The sequence below is a fragment of the Ascidiella aspersa genome, chromosome 2 (genome assembly GCF_963924565.1).
Source record: "Ascidiella aspersa chromosome 2, kaAscAspe10.2, whole genome shotgun sequence".
In the NCBI taxonomy this organism is placed as follows: domain Eukaryota; kingdom Metazoa; phylum Chordata; class Ascidiacea; order Phlebobranchia; family Ascidiidae; genus Ascidiella; species Ascidiella aspersa.
This window is the reverse complement of record NC_139448.1, coordinates 5,110,509-5,127,772: the sequence shown is the minus strand read 5'-3', so window position 1 is coordinate 5,127,772 and position 17,264 is coordinate 5,110,509. Positions and strand designations below refer to the sequence as shown.

General features: G+C 36.2%; 1 protein-coding gene across 1 annotated transcript; it reads right to left on the bottom strand.

Moving 5' to 3' along the window:
* Window positions 1-2,214: 2,214 nt before the first annotated feature.
* On the bottom strand, window positions 2,215-16,629 carry LOC146163276 (meprin A subunit alpha-like). The gene is made up of 15 exons (XM_083383059.1): window positions 16,535-16,629; window positions 15,960-16,020; window positions 12,250-12,321; window positions 11,552-11,676; window positions 10,510-10,619; window positions 9,492-9,667; window positions 8,571-8,673; window positions 8,038-8,153; window positions 7,260-7,337; window positions 6,842-6,980; window positions 6,190-6,350; window positions 5,383-5,552; window positions 4,453-4,674; window positions 3,493-3,598; window positions 2,215-2,901 (listed from the first exon to the last, which is right to left on the bottom strand). Exons 1-15 carry the CDS (start codon window positions 16,586-16,588, stop codon window positions 2,609-2,611), a joined length of 1,986 nt encoding a protein of 661 aa, XP_083239185.1. The 5' UTR covers window positions 16,589-16,629; the 3' UTR covers window positions 2,215-2,608.
* Window positions 16,630-17,264: the final 635 nt, after the last annotated feature.

Here is a 17,264-nt window from a genome sequence, read left to right as displayed (position 1 = left end):
AATGTTTCCTTAGCATCTCTCTTCTTTCGAGCTGTTTAAAAAAAGTAAAATAAAACCTCAGTACGGTGAAATATTTACGATGAAAAATGTATAATATTTTCGCTTCTAACGTGACCTACGTTTTCGGCTGAATTGTTTAGTGGTGCAAGCTGGTTTCCTGTAATGTGCGCTAGTTTCGAAAACCACCTGAAAAAACTGAATGGGTTAGACCCCGCATGCTTTCGCGCTATTTATAGATGATTACAGGCATAAGCGAGACATTCTGAAAAGGATAGAACTGTGTTGTACTATAAATTCAATATTCAGTTTAAATTCAATTCAAATGTGTAGTTTAAACTCAAACCTAATTAATGAAAATGATAAACGTTTGGACATCAAACCGTTCGCTTTAATTTTTTTACGTCACATCGATTTGCTTTGTAACATTGTTGTAAACAAGGCTTTTTGAAATCACTTAGGTTCGGGCCAGGTCATTTGCGAATAACGCAAAAGTCGTTGTAAATAACATAAAATTTTAAACTTTATTGAAATAGGTAAATTCGTGCGATTTTGGGGAATAGGAACAACAAGAAACCAACCCAAAACTAACACATAGTAAGCAAACTGTTGTACGTGGAAAAATTGAGCTAAATGAACTAATTTCACAGCAAGCTGTTTAATAAAAAATTCAAAAAGTCAAAGTTAATTTTTCGAAAAGACGTTGTGGTCATGTCAAGTCAAAATACGGCCCTTGGTTTTGATGTTAATTATAAGTCCTTAACAGGGACGTGCGGTCAGGGGAGGCAACATCTGGCAAAGCGAAACATATATTAAAGAGATGTTTATCACAGAATATATATTATTTGCTAAAGTACAGTACACATTGCTTGTTTTTGGGTGCTTTAATTTGAATGGATTCCTGTAGTCCATACTCTTTCTCCCGCAAATTTTACACTTCTATACCTAAAGCGTTATTGTTTCCAATTTCTGTTGCGTTATTCATATCAAGCGTTCAGAATCGTTGAAAGTTGAAATACTCAAAGAGAGGCAGTGCCAAGCCGTGCCTCTCTTGAGATCACAAAAGTTTTATGTACCGTACTGCATTATGCGTGCTTTTTTCTTTCACAATTCTCTCGGAAAACATGATAAACGATTTAGCTAGGATTTGAGGCATGCCTCAAATGTGACGTCTAGCTTCTGCCTTCAGATCACAAAAGTTTTATGTACTGCATTATGCGTGCCTTTTTCTTTCCTAATTTTCTCGGAAAACATAAAAAAACGATTTAGCTAGGATTTGAGGCATGCCTCAAATGTGACGTCCCAGCTATGAAAAATTTCTACATTGACTTCTTGCAGTGTAAAGGATTGTTTTTTATATAAAATTTAACTAAAATGCAGGAAAATTTACACTTTCAATCAATCTAAAGTTAGAGTCATAAATAAACGCAATCTGTTTTCCATTTAAAAGGTTTGCATCAGACGACTGGACAAAAAAATAACACGCAACTTTCAGAGAGATTGGTAAAAAAGGAGTGGATGTGACTGTCATAGGCTCAGCCAGGGGGCCACAGAGGCCATGACCCCCTAAAAATTTATAAATATTGTGTACTCTAAATAATATTTGTTTTGCAGTACCACAAAAGTCGATCACAGGCATGCCAGAACTTCAATTGTCATGCACTGTTACGTCATAAACGATTTAGTTATCATTAAATTCGCTATAGGCTACTTATTGATGTAGTTTTACTTTTTAGTCATTTTGTTTTTGCTCTCTGAATGATTTTTTGGTATTGCGCTAAAACTCAGTAAGTTGCTGCTCGAAACGGTTTGCTAGCGTATTTATTTGTGTTCGATACGCAGTTCATACAATGGCAAAAACTAAACAACAAAAGTTTATATTTTTTGCCCAGACCCCATCTCCCTAGATTTTTGGCTGGCTACGGCTGTGCTTTAAAAAAATCACCTTTCATACTTTCCCTGTATCTTGTTTTCATTTTTGTAATGAACGTGAAAGCATGCCGCTAATTTTTTTATCTTTATTTATACGATTCCGTTTTTTTGATTGTTAAAGAAAATCGTGGCTTGACAAAATTAGTGCCTTACCATCTAGGAACCCCACCGCACGTCACTGGATAAAAGGAACCAACTGGAAAAAAAGTTCACGAAATTTTGTCCGAAACAAAATTCGAATTCATGTACCACTTCTGTTTATATTTTAAATAGGTTGATGTCACTATATAGGAGAATTAATAGTTAGATATATTTGAGAGACATTTTTGAAAGGAAAGAAATAAAAAATAAAAATGACAAAATTGAAGGACTTCTCAACGTGCATTTCTAAACAAAATTACAATATTGTAAAGTACACCATCTAACAAAAATATCCTTTGTGGTACATTTTTAACTCTTTTTACTTTTTAAACGATACTGCTTATATATAGGATAAGTGAAAAGCTTAATATAAATTCGTTTATAAATACACCACTTTATGCTAAAAATAAAATAGCGTAAATAAATTTATTGGATTTGAATCAGTAATTAGACAAGAAAAAGCGCATTGGCACAATAATAGCAATAAAAAATGTGAAGCATTTTCTATAACAAATGAACCATTTAAACACAAACAATCTCAAAGTAAGAGGTTTAAAGCAAAAAGCATGCCCAGTAGCATAGATAAGAAATTGATTGAAGAAAAAAAGGTTGATCCACTGGACGTAGTTTGTGGTTGTGTCATTCCCACAGTAGGTTGAGGACTAGTGTCAGGTGATTGATCTGTACCAGCTTCAGGTGTGGTTTCAGTTATGGTTTCAGGTGTGGCTTCAGTTATGGTTTCAGGTGTGGTTTCGGCGGTGGTGGTCCATTCTGTCTGGCTTGGGAAATTCTTGCCATCAGCAGGCAAAAGTTCCCTTAACTGACTCGGAACTGAAATTAAAACATGATTTTAAACAGCTAAAAAAGTAGTTGCCAATCCAGTTTGCCGGTACACAAGAGGATTGCCATGTTTTTTTGCTTTCCATAACTTTATTTTGTTGTTCTGTAACAAAACTGCATTTTTCAATTTTCTTTTATTGTTTGTAGTTATTATTACTGCGTTTTTACAACTTTATTATAAAAAAACATATCGTAATTTTGTTGTATTAGAAAGCAACTTATAAGCTTAGCTTGTATCAGGCGGTGTTTTTAATGCTTAAAATCGTCCTAAACTTAAAAGCGATTTTATATGAATAGAGCGCTAGAACGAAGTGATTGAATTCCTAATCAACAAATCATTGGTATACTGAGCAGCGCTGGACAGCAGCTTTAGTACCGAAATCGATTTTCCAAAAAGGATTTATTGCGAGCAAGACATTGTCTACTTGAAAATAAAAGAGTTGAGATTTAAACTCAAGTATTTTTTTAAAAATCAAAAATTAATTGCCGCAGTGATCATACAATATTCAACTATTTTGTTAGTCGTTTGAAAAGCCTCGTTCAAAGCCAATTAGACGCCTGCAAGTGTGCCTGTTTTCTTACCAGGTACGTCGATGGAAAAGGTCAAAGAGTTGTGCTTTTCGTAGACTGACATCGCTTCTGGGATGAAGTACATGTTGGGGATGCCCCATCCTCCATTTATAGAGCGCTGCAAAAACAACCGAGCAGTGTTAAAATCATGTGGGAAAGTAGGACGGATAAAAATTGCTTCCTAAATGGAGTTCGCTTTTTTTCACCGGCCCATCCAACCAAAGTTTTGTATGTATTTAAACAACGATTTGAAAAAGTCTCATGTGCAAGGTTGGGCGGCAACGATTTGCAAGTTTGGGAACCGCTATTCTAAAGCATACCTGTGTGCAAATATGCAGCTGGAATACAGTGTACTCGCACAAACTGCTTTGGTTTGGATTACATTGGCGAAAAATTCACTTTACAAAGATATAAAGCACATAAAAGTATACATTTAAGTGGTTACAATAGGCAAAGAAAGGCTATTAGGGTGTGTAAGGTTGAGCGGCAACGATTTGGTGAAAAGTCTCATGTGGTTCGCGAGCCGCGGGTTGGTCACCCCCTGATGCAGGGACGGATCCAGGGGGGCACAAATGTTCAGAGATGACGTCACAAATGTACGTCAAAACGTTACATATGTGATATAATTAAAGTAGCGTATTAGTGCACTTCATCGAATGATAACTCCTGGTTCTTTAAGGTGCCTTGTTTTATTTAAACTTTCTGTTATGACGTAACTTTGTGACCTCATCTCTAAAAATGTTAATCGTTTAGGTAAAATTATTTGGAATTTCATCCCTGTAATACAATCCAAGAACAGAGGGTAATCAGAATTTTGTCAATCGTTAGGGACATATATTAGATGTTAAAAATTGACAGTTTACTACTCCGGTTTACTAATACTACCCGAAAACTATTTGTAATACGTTTGCGATTTTGTGTTTAATTTTGCTATTCAGTAACATAAATTATATGTTTATAAGCAATGCGTACATTGACAGGTTTTTCCCAGACTTGCCCGCCCGCCGGTGTCGTATCGAAGTTCCTGAACCTGTCATCGCGTTTGATGACGTCAGTTAGTGGATCCACCATCGCGATTCGGATTGTTCTGTTGTGGAAGGGCCAGGACAGGCTGTCCACATTGGGGGTGTTGACCAAGTGAAAAAACATCGACATGTAACCTCTGTAAGCTCTAGGGTGTCCGTTTGGATAAACCTTAAACGAAATTTTGATATGAAGTAACCATCAACAAAAACTGTGATGTCAATAAAGTATTTGGGTTTTGTGTTGAGCTAGATATATGAAAGTGAACGATGTTGAATATACCAAAATACAATAGGCGGTTACAAAACTCATTTTTCGCCATGCAGCTAATTTTATTACATTATACGTCTAACGTTATTACATTATACATCCAACGTTATTACATTATACATCTAACGTTATTACATTATACATCTAATGTTATGCCTGACTCTTTCTCATAACAACCCCCGAAAAAAAAGATCTGCCCCTGACTATAACCTACATATACTTTGACTTGATAAAGCATAATTATGCCAAAGCTGATCAAGACGCAATTTGTGGTTAAACAGTGATTTCCAAATAATTTCCATTTATAGCAGTGGGTCTTAACCTTTTTCTTTGCTGTACACCTTTTAATTCACCAACCAATCCTTGCAGCCCGTTCTAGAATTGCTTAAATAACAAATCCATGGTAATTTTATTTTTATACAACGAATCGGTAACTGATAACACAGTAACACAATACCAAACTGTCAGTTAGTTTGACATTTAACTGAGCAAAGAAATAAATTACACTAATGCATTTCCTGTGTCTGGTTCAGCATTCCTTAACCCCCTTAGAACAGTTTCCGCACCCCTGGTTAAGAAACCCTGATTTATAACATATACAGTACTTACAGACATCACGAATCCGTATCCATCTTCAGTGTACATCAGGGGTGAAAAGAAACCGGTACCATTGGGATATGAATCCCAAACTCCCGACACGTTGTGGATGGTAAAGTAAGACGTTTCGCAGGCGCGGTCTATTACACTGACGTCATCCATTGCTATTACGTCATTGGGGCCTGGGGAGTAAACATTGATATGATGTAAGAAGTGCTTCGGATGAAAATATTTTCGTTATGGAAAAATAGTTAAAAACTTTTATTCGGTAATAGATGAATGATTAATGTCAAATGCACCTTGAAATCCTAATTGTTGTTAGAACGTTCGCAAGGTTTTATTTTAGCGTAAATAATTCTTGTGGTATAAGCAAGTTGATCAAGTCATTTGTAACAAAACCTTAATTCAAGTCATAATTAAATACGCAAAGATAAATTCGAGTCCCAGTTCATGTCATTTAGTTTGCACATGCCAAGGCCAAGTCTCTTTTTTTAATTGACTTGACTTGACTTTATTCTTTTGGTTCTGGACGCAAGGTCGGTTAGAAAATTGTAAAGGTTCGAACTCACAACCGCGGTCATAACAGCCCAAAACTAAACCGAAAGCAGCCAGTTGCTAAACGACAATAGCACCGTTGTTGCAGCATCTTGTTCCTTTTTATGGGCATGCCCTAATGCAGAGGCCAGAATTTTTTTTTTTGTTCTCGAAGCGAACTATAATGAGCAAATATGAAGCTAAAACCAGTCCAATCAGCCCACTCTAAATTATTCCTTAAAAGTAGTATACAAAGCTTATTTGTAAGACCTTTACTTTAGTTACCGGCAGTAGCATACAACAGTAGCTTGTAGTCACTGGGTGCTTGAATTGTGCGACGATAAATATTCCAAGTTCGAGGAACGTAGTTGGTAACCACACCAACGTCTGTTATATCGTCGCTGTAAACCGTTCCTTTGCTTGTGTTAAACTTCCCGTAGCCAACCCTGTATAAGTAGGATAAGGGTAAGTTGGAAGAGCGTTCGCCTGGGAAGTGATGTTCAGTTTAATTTTGAGCTTAATAAGAGCAGAATACACAACTTTTTCTCGTTGTCATTTAAAGTGTTAATTTGGTGACATTGGAAAGGGGAAAACGTGATATTGTTGCCTTATATAATTAGGCGGAAATAAATAAATCTATAGGCAAGGTTTGCATACAACTAAAATAAAAATATGAAGTTAGGAAACGAGTAGAATGTGTAACGAAAAAATAGGGAATTTAGCAGAAGTATGCTTTAGGCTTCAAAAGGATTTACAATTTTTTAGGTTTAAAAATTATTTCACGCAAAACGAGTATAGCCAATTAAATGGAATTTAACCAATTATGTGGAATTTACTTTAATAAAGTTTTAATTAGCGTGTAACACGAGTTACAGAAACTTTTAAAAGTAGAATGCAAAGATAATGTGCTTGGTTGAAATTAAGATAAAGTTCTAACCTGATGTGCGCAGTAGAGTTGACGTCTAGATCGATGTAGAATGAAAACTGCAGACATTGCTTCTCGGCCTTAGAGATGTAGTAGGGTGACCACATAACCTCTTCATTCGCCAAAGATCCGTTGAAAAACATGAAATGACCTTAAAAGAATAAAAATACTCTTCAGAAACATAGTTCAACGTTATACTTTTAACAAATCTACTGTCGAAGCCCACAGTATACGTGGGCCTATACTGTTTAAAACATATTTTAAGGATAAACTAAACTTTTCTGCTTACCTGACTAAAAACTAAATAGTAGACTACTTTTTTGCACATTTACCCTTTCCTTTTTCTCCATACGTTGCGTCGCTTTGTGGGTACAGGGAGTCTGATGACGTCATGTCAAGTGACATCACGTCTCTTGTTGCCGCGTCCAACCGACGTAATGGTCGATGACGTAACCACATACGCCAGGGTCTTCGAAATCGCAAACGTACGAATAGCGCGAGGTGTCGCCTAGAATAAATTGATGTGTATACATTTTGTTTGGCCTAAAAGTGGAAACTGAGGTTGGTATACATATATAGGCTGTGGGGAAAATAAAGCAGCTTGTTGAAGGCTTGGCAGTCAGTGGTTTTTAGGGGGTAGGACAGACCGTAGAGGGGAAGTAGGTTTTTTAGGGTAAGGGGCCAAGTTTAGGCTATTCAATCAAGGTATTTTCAACAAATAACAGGTACCAGTATAAATTTGTACTTACTTGAGGTTAGTCAAACTCATTTCCATGGCAAATCGAGTTTCGAGTTGAAGTAAGGTCATTTTACCAAATAATATTTGTTTATTTTTAACTATTCTAATTGATTAACTCGTTCCTGTTTGGTGAGTGTTTAACATATAACAAGCACCAAAAGCAGAACATAAAACAATCAAATTGTAGGTGTAAAAAGGTAAATGGACATTGCAGCTAAAAATGTATTCAAGTAAAACAATTAATTTAAGTTTGTCTAAAATATCTAAATTCAAGGACATTTCCAAAAAAAATTTAGCACATTTAAAACAAGTGACTTCAAGTGTATTCGTTAAGTCGTTGAATAAGGTAACTCCAACACTAAACGCTTGGTTTTACAATGAAATCTCGCATTTAAAAGTCAGTCTGCTTTTCGTAATACAACGTACGGATAAACAAATTCACCAAAGGCAATAATAATACAAAACTCACTGCAGCTGTACAGTCTGTTGATCTTTGTGAGGTCACCTTCACTAAAGGCCTGTTTTCGACCAATCACGTACTGGAAATACGGGTTAAGGGTCACCATGGATGTCAAGCCCGGCTTTCTGTTAAGCAATACAACACATGTCATTGTTTTACCTGTATACGGGGTCATTCAATAAAGAGGTTAAACGTTCAAACAATATGTTCTTCTGGAGCCTTTGGTTTGTGACAAACAGCAAACACCACTCGTGACAAACAGCAAACACTCGTGACAAACAGCAATTTTTAAGGAGGTTTGCCTTAATCACGAACGCAGATAAAGCAGTTTTACTCTAATGGTTGTAAAGACTTAATATAAATGTCATACCTCAACGAAATTTGAACAGTTACAAGTAATACTTGATGATACAACCCTTCAAAAATAATACCAGTCAACAAACAGGAACAGTAGGAAATAGAAATGAAAGTACCAGTTTGGCGTACAGTTAGTTAGACAGCGTTGTACAGTGTCTTTAAACTTGTGCCAGAGTTTAACTCACGCAAAGGAGTTGCCGGGATAGTGCATGACCGAATAGTAATCGTACGGAACTCGATGGTCGTTCGATTCGGCGTAAATCAGCTTTTCAAAGTTGTGCGCTTTACCTGAAGAAACCAGAACAGGGAGGATAAACACAATGGAACTTTTAATTGAAACTTGTCGATAAAAACAATGCGTGATATTGTACCAAGGCTGCGGAGTCGAAGTCCGACGGAGTCAGTTTGTTTTGCTGGGTTCGGACTCGGGACTGGAGTAAGACTACGTAAAACTACCCAAGTCCCGAGTCCGAAGTGTGTACGGTATGCTCAGTATATTTTAATCCTTTGTGTGTCTGTGGATATGCCTATAAAGCAAGCGATGTGATTTAGGCACTTGTTACGTAATTCTGGTTGGTTTCTGTAAAACGTGATATATTATGGTAAAAAGAAATATCATGGGTGATGGTAAGGGAAATTTACTGTTTTAATTTCAACAGAAGTTTTATAAAGCACTTATGTTCGTAAAATGTTTGAGATATGCAGTGTTGAGTATAACTTGTCTATGACTTCGGCTCAGCCGCAAATTAGATATTAGAAGCTATGACATAATGATTTATTTCAAATTAATAAATTTCGCTAATCTTACAGATCTTTGTAAATGACCGTATTTGTCGAATTATAAACAGGGTAATCAGGCTGAACTAAATAAAGAAAAAATATATTATTGATTCTTGACAAGCTTTTTCACAACCGTACTTAATCAAGTCAAAGTTAATAGATTTTCAACTTTGACCTGATGAAGCACGGTTGTACAAAGCTTGTCGGCAATTCATAACAATTTGTCTTTATATAGTGCAACCTGATAACCTATATTTAATCCATACAGATACCGGCATTTATTAGGATAATTTGGTGACGTCGGGTTCACACTATGGAACACAAACCTTCGTTAATATTTTCATACATGACTTTCAGGTAAAGATCACGATCCGCCCGTGATTGCTCGTGAAGAAAGCCAAGGGCGTGCATCATCTCATGAATCACGATGTCCATGTACCAGCAGTATGAGCCGATCGAAAGTTCCTGCTCGCCTCCGACTTTACCAACCCACGACCAGCACCTTTATAAAGAAATTTTTGTGGGCACAATGAAATAAAGCATGCACACATATACGTGTGTTAACCACTGTGATCTAGCCCTTCTGAAACTGCTTTTCGATCAACGATTGTGGTGCCGGTATGACCGGAGGTTGTGAGTTCGAACCTCACTACAGCCTAAATGTTTACTAGCCTGCCATCCTTGCATCATTGATCAACATATTCGGCGAGTTTGCGATGGCTTTCGGTGTGCACTTTAAAACGCGTTGTAAAAGTTAAGTTATTCGTTGCAGACCAATTCTTCATGCTTTGGCATGTTGCGTCGTGTGACTAACAAACTCTACAAATGGCCGTGTCTGTTAATTAGACCACCAATAAAGTCACATTATAACTTTAAAACGTTATTCCTAACGAAATTGAAGGCACACTCATCCACCTTTCAATCCGCCCCTGGCAAAGCAAGTCAATAAAAAGTCTAATATTGTCATAAAAATGAATAGAATATTGAATCTAATGCAACTTATGGACTCTGATTAATAATAAACACATTACAGTTGATGGAAAAGCAAAAATATATCCCTTTTTTAAATTAAATGCATCACGTTTAATAAAAGCAATAGAGTCCAAGTCAAGTTACCAACCAAAAACTAAAGGTTAAGTCAAACCGTTTTCCCGAACAGACCACGGAAACCTTATGTTATTTCAAATCGGAGACTTCAGTCTACATTAAGACACAGGTATGATTCAAATCATTACAGCACTTAGTGGTAAAAAACATTATTTTGTGTTTGTTTCGAGCCTATATTTTAACCAAGATAAAGAATTACTGGTGGAAATAGTACGGTCCTATTATAAACCGCCATACCCTCCAAGTGACTTTATGTGGATAAAGTCTTCTTCAGTTGTGTGATTAACGAAGCGAATACAGGTCAGCATTTCGAACTCGCGAATACCTTCCATGATTGACGTTCGAGTCTGAATAAAATAAAGGCTATGAATGTTAAAGACCAACGTATGGTTTCGTCCGCAATTCTAACCAAAATTTTGAACACTTCTGAAATTCTAAAACCGGTATAAAACATTGCAAACTTATCTGTAAGTTGTGAGCAAAAATCATACATTTTACTTCTAAAGGTACCGAGAACAAAACATTTAACTTCTAAAGGTTCGAATAGATTACTGCCTTTTTTCCTGTATAAAACTATAACCCTCAACCAACAGCACAAAAAAATGGTTAAACTATTTACCATTTGTTATGCGCGATTCCAACTCGGGCCCTAACTTTAAGTGACGGCACCTGTTCCCTATTGAAGACAGGTTGCCAGAGAACTGGACTTCTGGCCAATTACTGACTTTGATCAGTCATACCCGGCCCTAGTTCTTGCCCATTGGAAAGAACACAGGCCGCAGCACTTACCTTATTTTCTTTACTTTACAAGAAAAAATAAATTTATCATGATCCTGGTCTAGTTAAAGGTTTCCAAAATGACTGTTGGTACCAGAAAAATCATATAAACTTACAGCATGCTTGCTTTTTGACCTGCCGAGCATTAATTTAAGTTATAGCGTATCCGGTATATTGGCTGCAAAACTTGTTTTCCGAATATATGTAAATGTCACCTATAGTAGTAAAACATTTTACCATTTTATGGGGAGTTTTACTTTTTGATTTGCGACGCATAGGCTATAACAGAATACCGATTTTGAAATCCTTACGCCTGTCAAAACAATTGTCAGAGTTGATCTGAAATGAAGTAAGCTGAACATTTTACCAAACGTAAGAGATTCAACAAAAGGATTCCGCCAGGTAAAGTTTCAAGAGTTTGAGAACCTCTGAAACTAAATCATTACACAAAAATCTAAACTTTGTTACTGTGTCTTTCATATTGGCCCGAGTTACTACCTACCAAAAGTGAAAGATCTTCGGAAAATTTGATTGGAATGGGTAATTTCCACTTGTAAATAGGGTCCCTCACAGCATTCCGAGCCTGAAATGAAGCCCTCATCATATCGTCTCCACGCATTCCTGTGTCTGGACAAAACCTCTCCGGTATTATTAAAATCTTTCAAGTTTCTATTATACTCCGCCGCACGATTTTATGAGGATATGTGTCTTAAATTAATTGGATCAAAAAAGGCTTTGTTACCGAGCTTTGAAAGTTCATTAGTTTTGTCATTTTTGTTAAGAAATCCAGTGCTGTTTATACCTTTTTATTGAATGCCGCTCCCATAATTTACATTATAATATCATTTTTATAATTTCAAGTTAACCATCAGGTTATCGTTTCAAATGCTGTCGGCCTATTGGTTTGAGGTTGAATGAACAGTTTTACTATGGCATGTAAGTAGTGAACACTTTTTTTTTAGGGTGTTAGAAAACACTTTCGGCTATAGTTTGCAAATGGCAAAATAAACACACGACAGCTTCTTTTACACCTAAAAAAAAGCCCAACGTGGTTCGTCCAAACTACAAAGGGATCGTCTTTGAAAACATCTCTATAAAATCAAACCTCCAAAAAAATAGAAAAGTGCTCCAAAGCGCATGGTTGAAAATAAGGTCAAACACTTTTTATCCGCCTATGCAAAACCAGGCTGACGCTTATACCTCTGTTTATGTCCGGGATAGAATGATCCGCTTTTTCGTCAACGACAATGTCCGTCCAAGAAGGATCAAAGCCTGAAAACAAATAAAAGTGAAACGGTTTAATTGTCTTCTTCTTCTTTCTTTCGGACGTTTTTTGTCTCCAGTTTCATATGTCTGGGTGGGTTTCAACCAGCCAGCGTTTAGTATCGCAGTCCAGAACGATCGGACCGTTTATCCCGTTGGGGAGTATAAATAGGGCATTCCGAAATATTGTGGTTAGCGGTCTGTTTCTCCGCGCCACACTCGCACGCCGCAGAAGAAGGTTTAATTGTGACGCACATTGACGGACTAGACCGGACTTTCCATTGTGGTATTTAAACAGAGTTAATTAAACATACGCACATGGCAAGACATATGTTCATCGGGATGTTTAAAGCGAAATTAAACGATCAAAGGGCATTTCTAGGCGCAAATAAAAAAATGAACACACTTCACCCAAAGACTAACATATTAAGAAAAGAAGATGAACCGGTCCCACCTACGTTGACATCCATTGTGTTGGCTTAGTAAAATCCAGTGAATCGGCTTTATTAACGCTGGTTGAAGGTTCTTACTATTATAATCCGGTATAAAATATTTTATGTATACTACCATATGTTCCAGTAGGCATAGGCGAGTGATGCAGCATACACATTCGTACGCCTCAAAAAAACCAAAATAAAAACGACCGTATTTACCCGTTTAGGTCTACCTTGAGCACTGACGCGGCATTAATAAATCTGTAAAACTTTTACTTTCGTTTATATTTGAAACGTTCCTTCTGCATTTGATACACAGTGTTTAATAAGGTGTTAAAATCTAGTTGTAACATATCTGCTGCAATTTGCGCATTATTTGACGCTTTGAAATATCTACAAATATTTAGGGTGAATATAAATCCATTGTAAATTCTTCAATACAATTTTGGTGCCACATTTATCGACGACCTACGTACGAGTTAATATGGCCTAGGGCCACCATATTTTCAGGACCCAAAAAGAGAACATTTTTTGTCGGCAAGTAAAACGAAATTAGAATTGTTACGTTTGAGTCTGATGATGTTTTACATTTCCTTGGCAGTTGCAGGCAAAAGTTACAAAAACAAAGCAAAGTAAAAGTTTCAAAAACAACAAATGAAATTTAATTTTCGGATTCTGTCCATGAATACTTTGCGGTTCCCCCTAACTTTTGCCAATAAGGAGTAATCATTTTTACTGGGATCGTGAATTGTTTACACAAAATATCATTAAAATTATATGCAACCATCAAGATGCTTAAAACTGATCCAACTATAATAGGCTGTCTTTTATTTTTTTAAACCAGCAATTCAATATGTTTCATGGCTACAATATTTTTGTCGTCTCGCCTAAAAGTCTTGTTGAAAAGATAGGCAACCAACTCGAAATGCGAAAAAAAGGACATTTGGGCATTTATGAGCGTCCACGGCCGGAGGACCATTTACTTTCTTTGAGAACAAAAGACAAATCCTCCTAAAATAGGACATATGGTAGGACTAATATAGCCTAATAATTAATTATTACTCGGGGATAATAACGCATGTAAAAAAGAAATAAAAGCGACCATGTCGAAAGATTAATCTATATTATTTTTGGGGTCTAGATACATTTTGCAGCTTTGACACATTGGACCATTGGTTTGCTGTAGCTGTGTATCTCGAAATATTTCTTAAGTATGCGGCGTAATGCAATGTTCTAACGATCATTATTGCACGCAGCCATAAGTGCGAATATGCGAGACTTTGGTGCATACAAACAGTGAGGTAACTCAAAATATTATGGTATTTACTTATTAGCCTTTGAAAAAGTGCTCTCTGTAGAATAAACTCTAAAGGTTGTTTGCTTAACCCCACAAAGCATATTCACGACGCAAATGGTTAAACCGGCTTTTCTAAAACGTTGTGCCTTACTAGTTTAAAAAGTTTCGGGTAAGGCGAAACAAAACTAGATTTCAATTCAGTGAGTAAACGTTTGGAAGTAAACGTTGTTTTTTTTTTGCGCGTTCATCTGACGAGGGTCACGTCTCCCTCTGGTCTTTGTAGTTTGCTGATTTTGGTTGTTAGTCGCCCTAAATATCATTTACTCCTAAAGGGCCCCTATATAATAAAACTTGATATTTTAATATCTTAAAATTAATTACCTGTTCCAACATCCAAAACAAGTTTTTTATGTGTAATCGGCCAGAAGCACTGCTGGTGGTACAAATCTATTCTATTGATTTGCTACTAGGATTAAAATGCATTTTTTAATGCTTTGCCGCGAACTTTTTTGTGGACTCTTAAATAAAACCCCAGTTAAAAAAAAACATTGGACAAAAAAATTTGTAAAAGTAGGACGCAAGTGAGAAAAAGGTTGTTAAACACTAGCTTAACGCATTGGGCGATTTCCTCTTTCAAACCGAATCGAAATGTTTCTATAACTTGGGTCAGTCGTTTCGTGATTTCGTAAAGATTCGCAATTGAAAGGAGTGTTTGCTCGACAAACCGTTTTTCGATTGCGACAAGATGCAGGCTTGTTTTGACAAGTTCCTGTTGATTCGGCAGTTTGCCGTGTAAATTACGATGGCTATAGTTTGCGTATTTGCTCTGTGCGATTTCCACTGTTTGATCGCTAAAGTTTATTTACTCTCGCAGCTGGAAAAACAACGATCATTTGTCGAAAAATGCGAACAAAGTTTTTCATGTTTAGAGGGTAAAGGGGGGAGCAGTGATGTAATAACATAAATCAATGCTTTGAGCTATACAGTTTAATAACATTTTTTCTTTTATGCAGAGAAATTAACCTCAAGATATTGCCTGCCTTGGTATTTCGCAAAAAAATTCTAAAAAATACTTTAAAATGAAGGTGCTTCACGGCAAATTGTCAAACTCCTGTACCCTACCATTTGCTTCTAAACCAATATTATGTACGGTCGATGCTAAGTCATGTAGGCTTGGTCAACATATTTCTCAACATGTTTTTCGTTTATATATAAAAAATACCTCTTTTGACTGCTTTACGACTGACGGTGACTCAATTTTGACGATCCGTCGTAGGGACTGATATGCAACAAACCATTAAAACTTTTAGCTTTTACAACATTACGATCCATCCTTTCACAAGTGTCAAAACAGAGTCACTGCTTCGATTTTTCGATTTTTCCCCGCTCTGCTCAAATCAATAAAGTTGGTTTAGATTAATAGAAAGGAATTTTATAGCACGCCTATAAATGTAGAAAATGCGCTTTTGATAAAAACAAAGCTCGGAGTTAATAGTAAACGTAAGGGTTGCGATTGGGTGTGTAGAACAGTTTAATATTAATTGCCAGTTGTTGGAGTGTAAGCTAACACATTGAATTCCACAAAAATCTCGGTTTTGATATTAGTTTAAGCGAAACGCACAACGCTTTAGTTAGAAAGTTTTATAGTTACGTTTAGGTTTATAGAGGCATAAGGCTTCTGGTCTTTCGTATTGTTGGTTATTTGGTACTTGTGATATTACACGAAGTTCGCTAATAGAAAGGATGGCGGATACCCTTTTTACCTTCTTTTGTAAATGATCGTATTTGTCTAATAAGGGCAATCAGGTGGCACTGCATAAAGACAAATTGTATTGAAATCTTGACAAGCTTTCAAACAACGTGCTTCAACAAGTCAAGGTATTGACCAAGGGATTTTTCGAATCAATCACCATTACCTTCGAAAATGTGCAGTGAACCCTCTGAACCGCTGAAGTCAACGGCATCGGCTCCCGTGCCCTGCACAAATAGAGGATATTTACATTTCGGTATACACTTCAAGTAGGCATACCCGATCTACCCGATGGATTTCAACTTATTGGGTAAACGTTTGGAAGTAAACGTTATTTTTTCTGCAATGTCATCCAAAGATGGTCACGTTTCCCCCTGATCTTGTAGTTTTTTTATATGTTGGTTGCCGGTCGCCCTAAATACCAATTATTCCTTAAGGGCTGTAAATGATAAAACTTGATATTTCATTTCATAATGTTTATTCCATTATTTTTGTTCATGTTTTGAATAGACAATTATATTTAACAATACAGAATCAGATTTATAAAAGTAATGGTAAAGAAAAATGTACGAAACTACAAAATTTGAATGTTTTGCAATGGTAAAAAAAATTTGAAGTAGAATTAAACCTAAAAATGTTAAAAAAGAGCAAATATTTAAACATTCGGTCTATGCATAAAATTTAAGTCTGAATAACTATCCTTAATTTCAACCGAATTGATAGTACAATTGCCAGTCTTACCAGATATAGAAGCACAGCAATGGTCCAAGTAAAGAAAATATAACATGATGCCATCTTGCTCCTCACAAACGCAAAAAGCCAAGCCAAATTTGCTAAAAAACTAAAAACACAAAAATTTCAACTTACAACAAAAAAAATATCTTCGAAAAGTTGATGGAAGTACAACAGCAGAATGCGAATTGCCACACAAAGGTCGATCTAAAGGGGTTTATCAAACCAGGAGTGGGCAATTATTTTTAACCGAAGGACACATACTATAAGGGTCACAAATTTTCTTGGACAGCCCGGTCATAAAGGGGATCTGAAATACGCATCAGTATAGTGTGATTCCTCTAAAAAGCTGGTAAGATATTGAAATTTAAACGTCTTCCAAAATTTTCCTTTTTTTCGCATTAAATTTTGTATGGATGTTTTTTTCAAAAAAAAAAATAAATATATATATATAGGTGTGGCTAATAAGGGTTATTTATTCAATTAAATATTCTAAAATCAAGACAATATAATAAAGGTATATTTTTGCATTAAAAAAACAGATCATTTAACAAGGGTGGAAATTAGCTTAGATTAGCTGGAAGCATTTGTGTTTATCAGTGGGTAAATGCCGCACGGACCCCGTCGAATTCACCACTAAAAAATCCAAATCAATGATACACATAAACGGTTACAAATTTGGCTTCATGGTCATGCGCACAATTTCGACACGACATAGCACCTCTTAATTTTGATTTCA

Excerpts from the sequence above, each read along its gene's own strand:
- LOC146163276 (XM_083383059.1), bottom strand. The coding sequence starts at position 16,588 with ATGGCATCATGTTATATTTTCTTTACTTGGACCATTGCTGTGCTTCTA. Across the intron at positions 10,620-11,551 it reads CCGAAGATCTTTCACTTTTG|ACTCGAACGTCAATCATGGA; the intron begins GTAGGTAGTAAC and ends TATTTTATTCAG. Across the intron at positions 5,553-6,189 it reads ACTGTTGTATGCTACTGCCG|GCCCCAATGACGTAATAGCA; the intron begins GTAACTAAAGTA and ends TTTACTCCCCAG.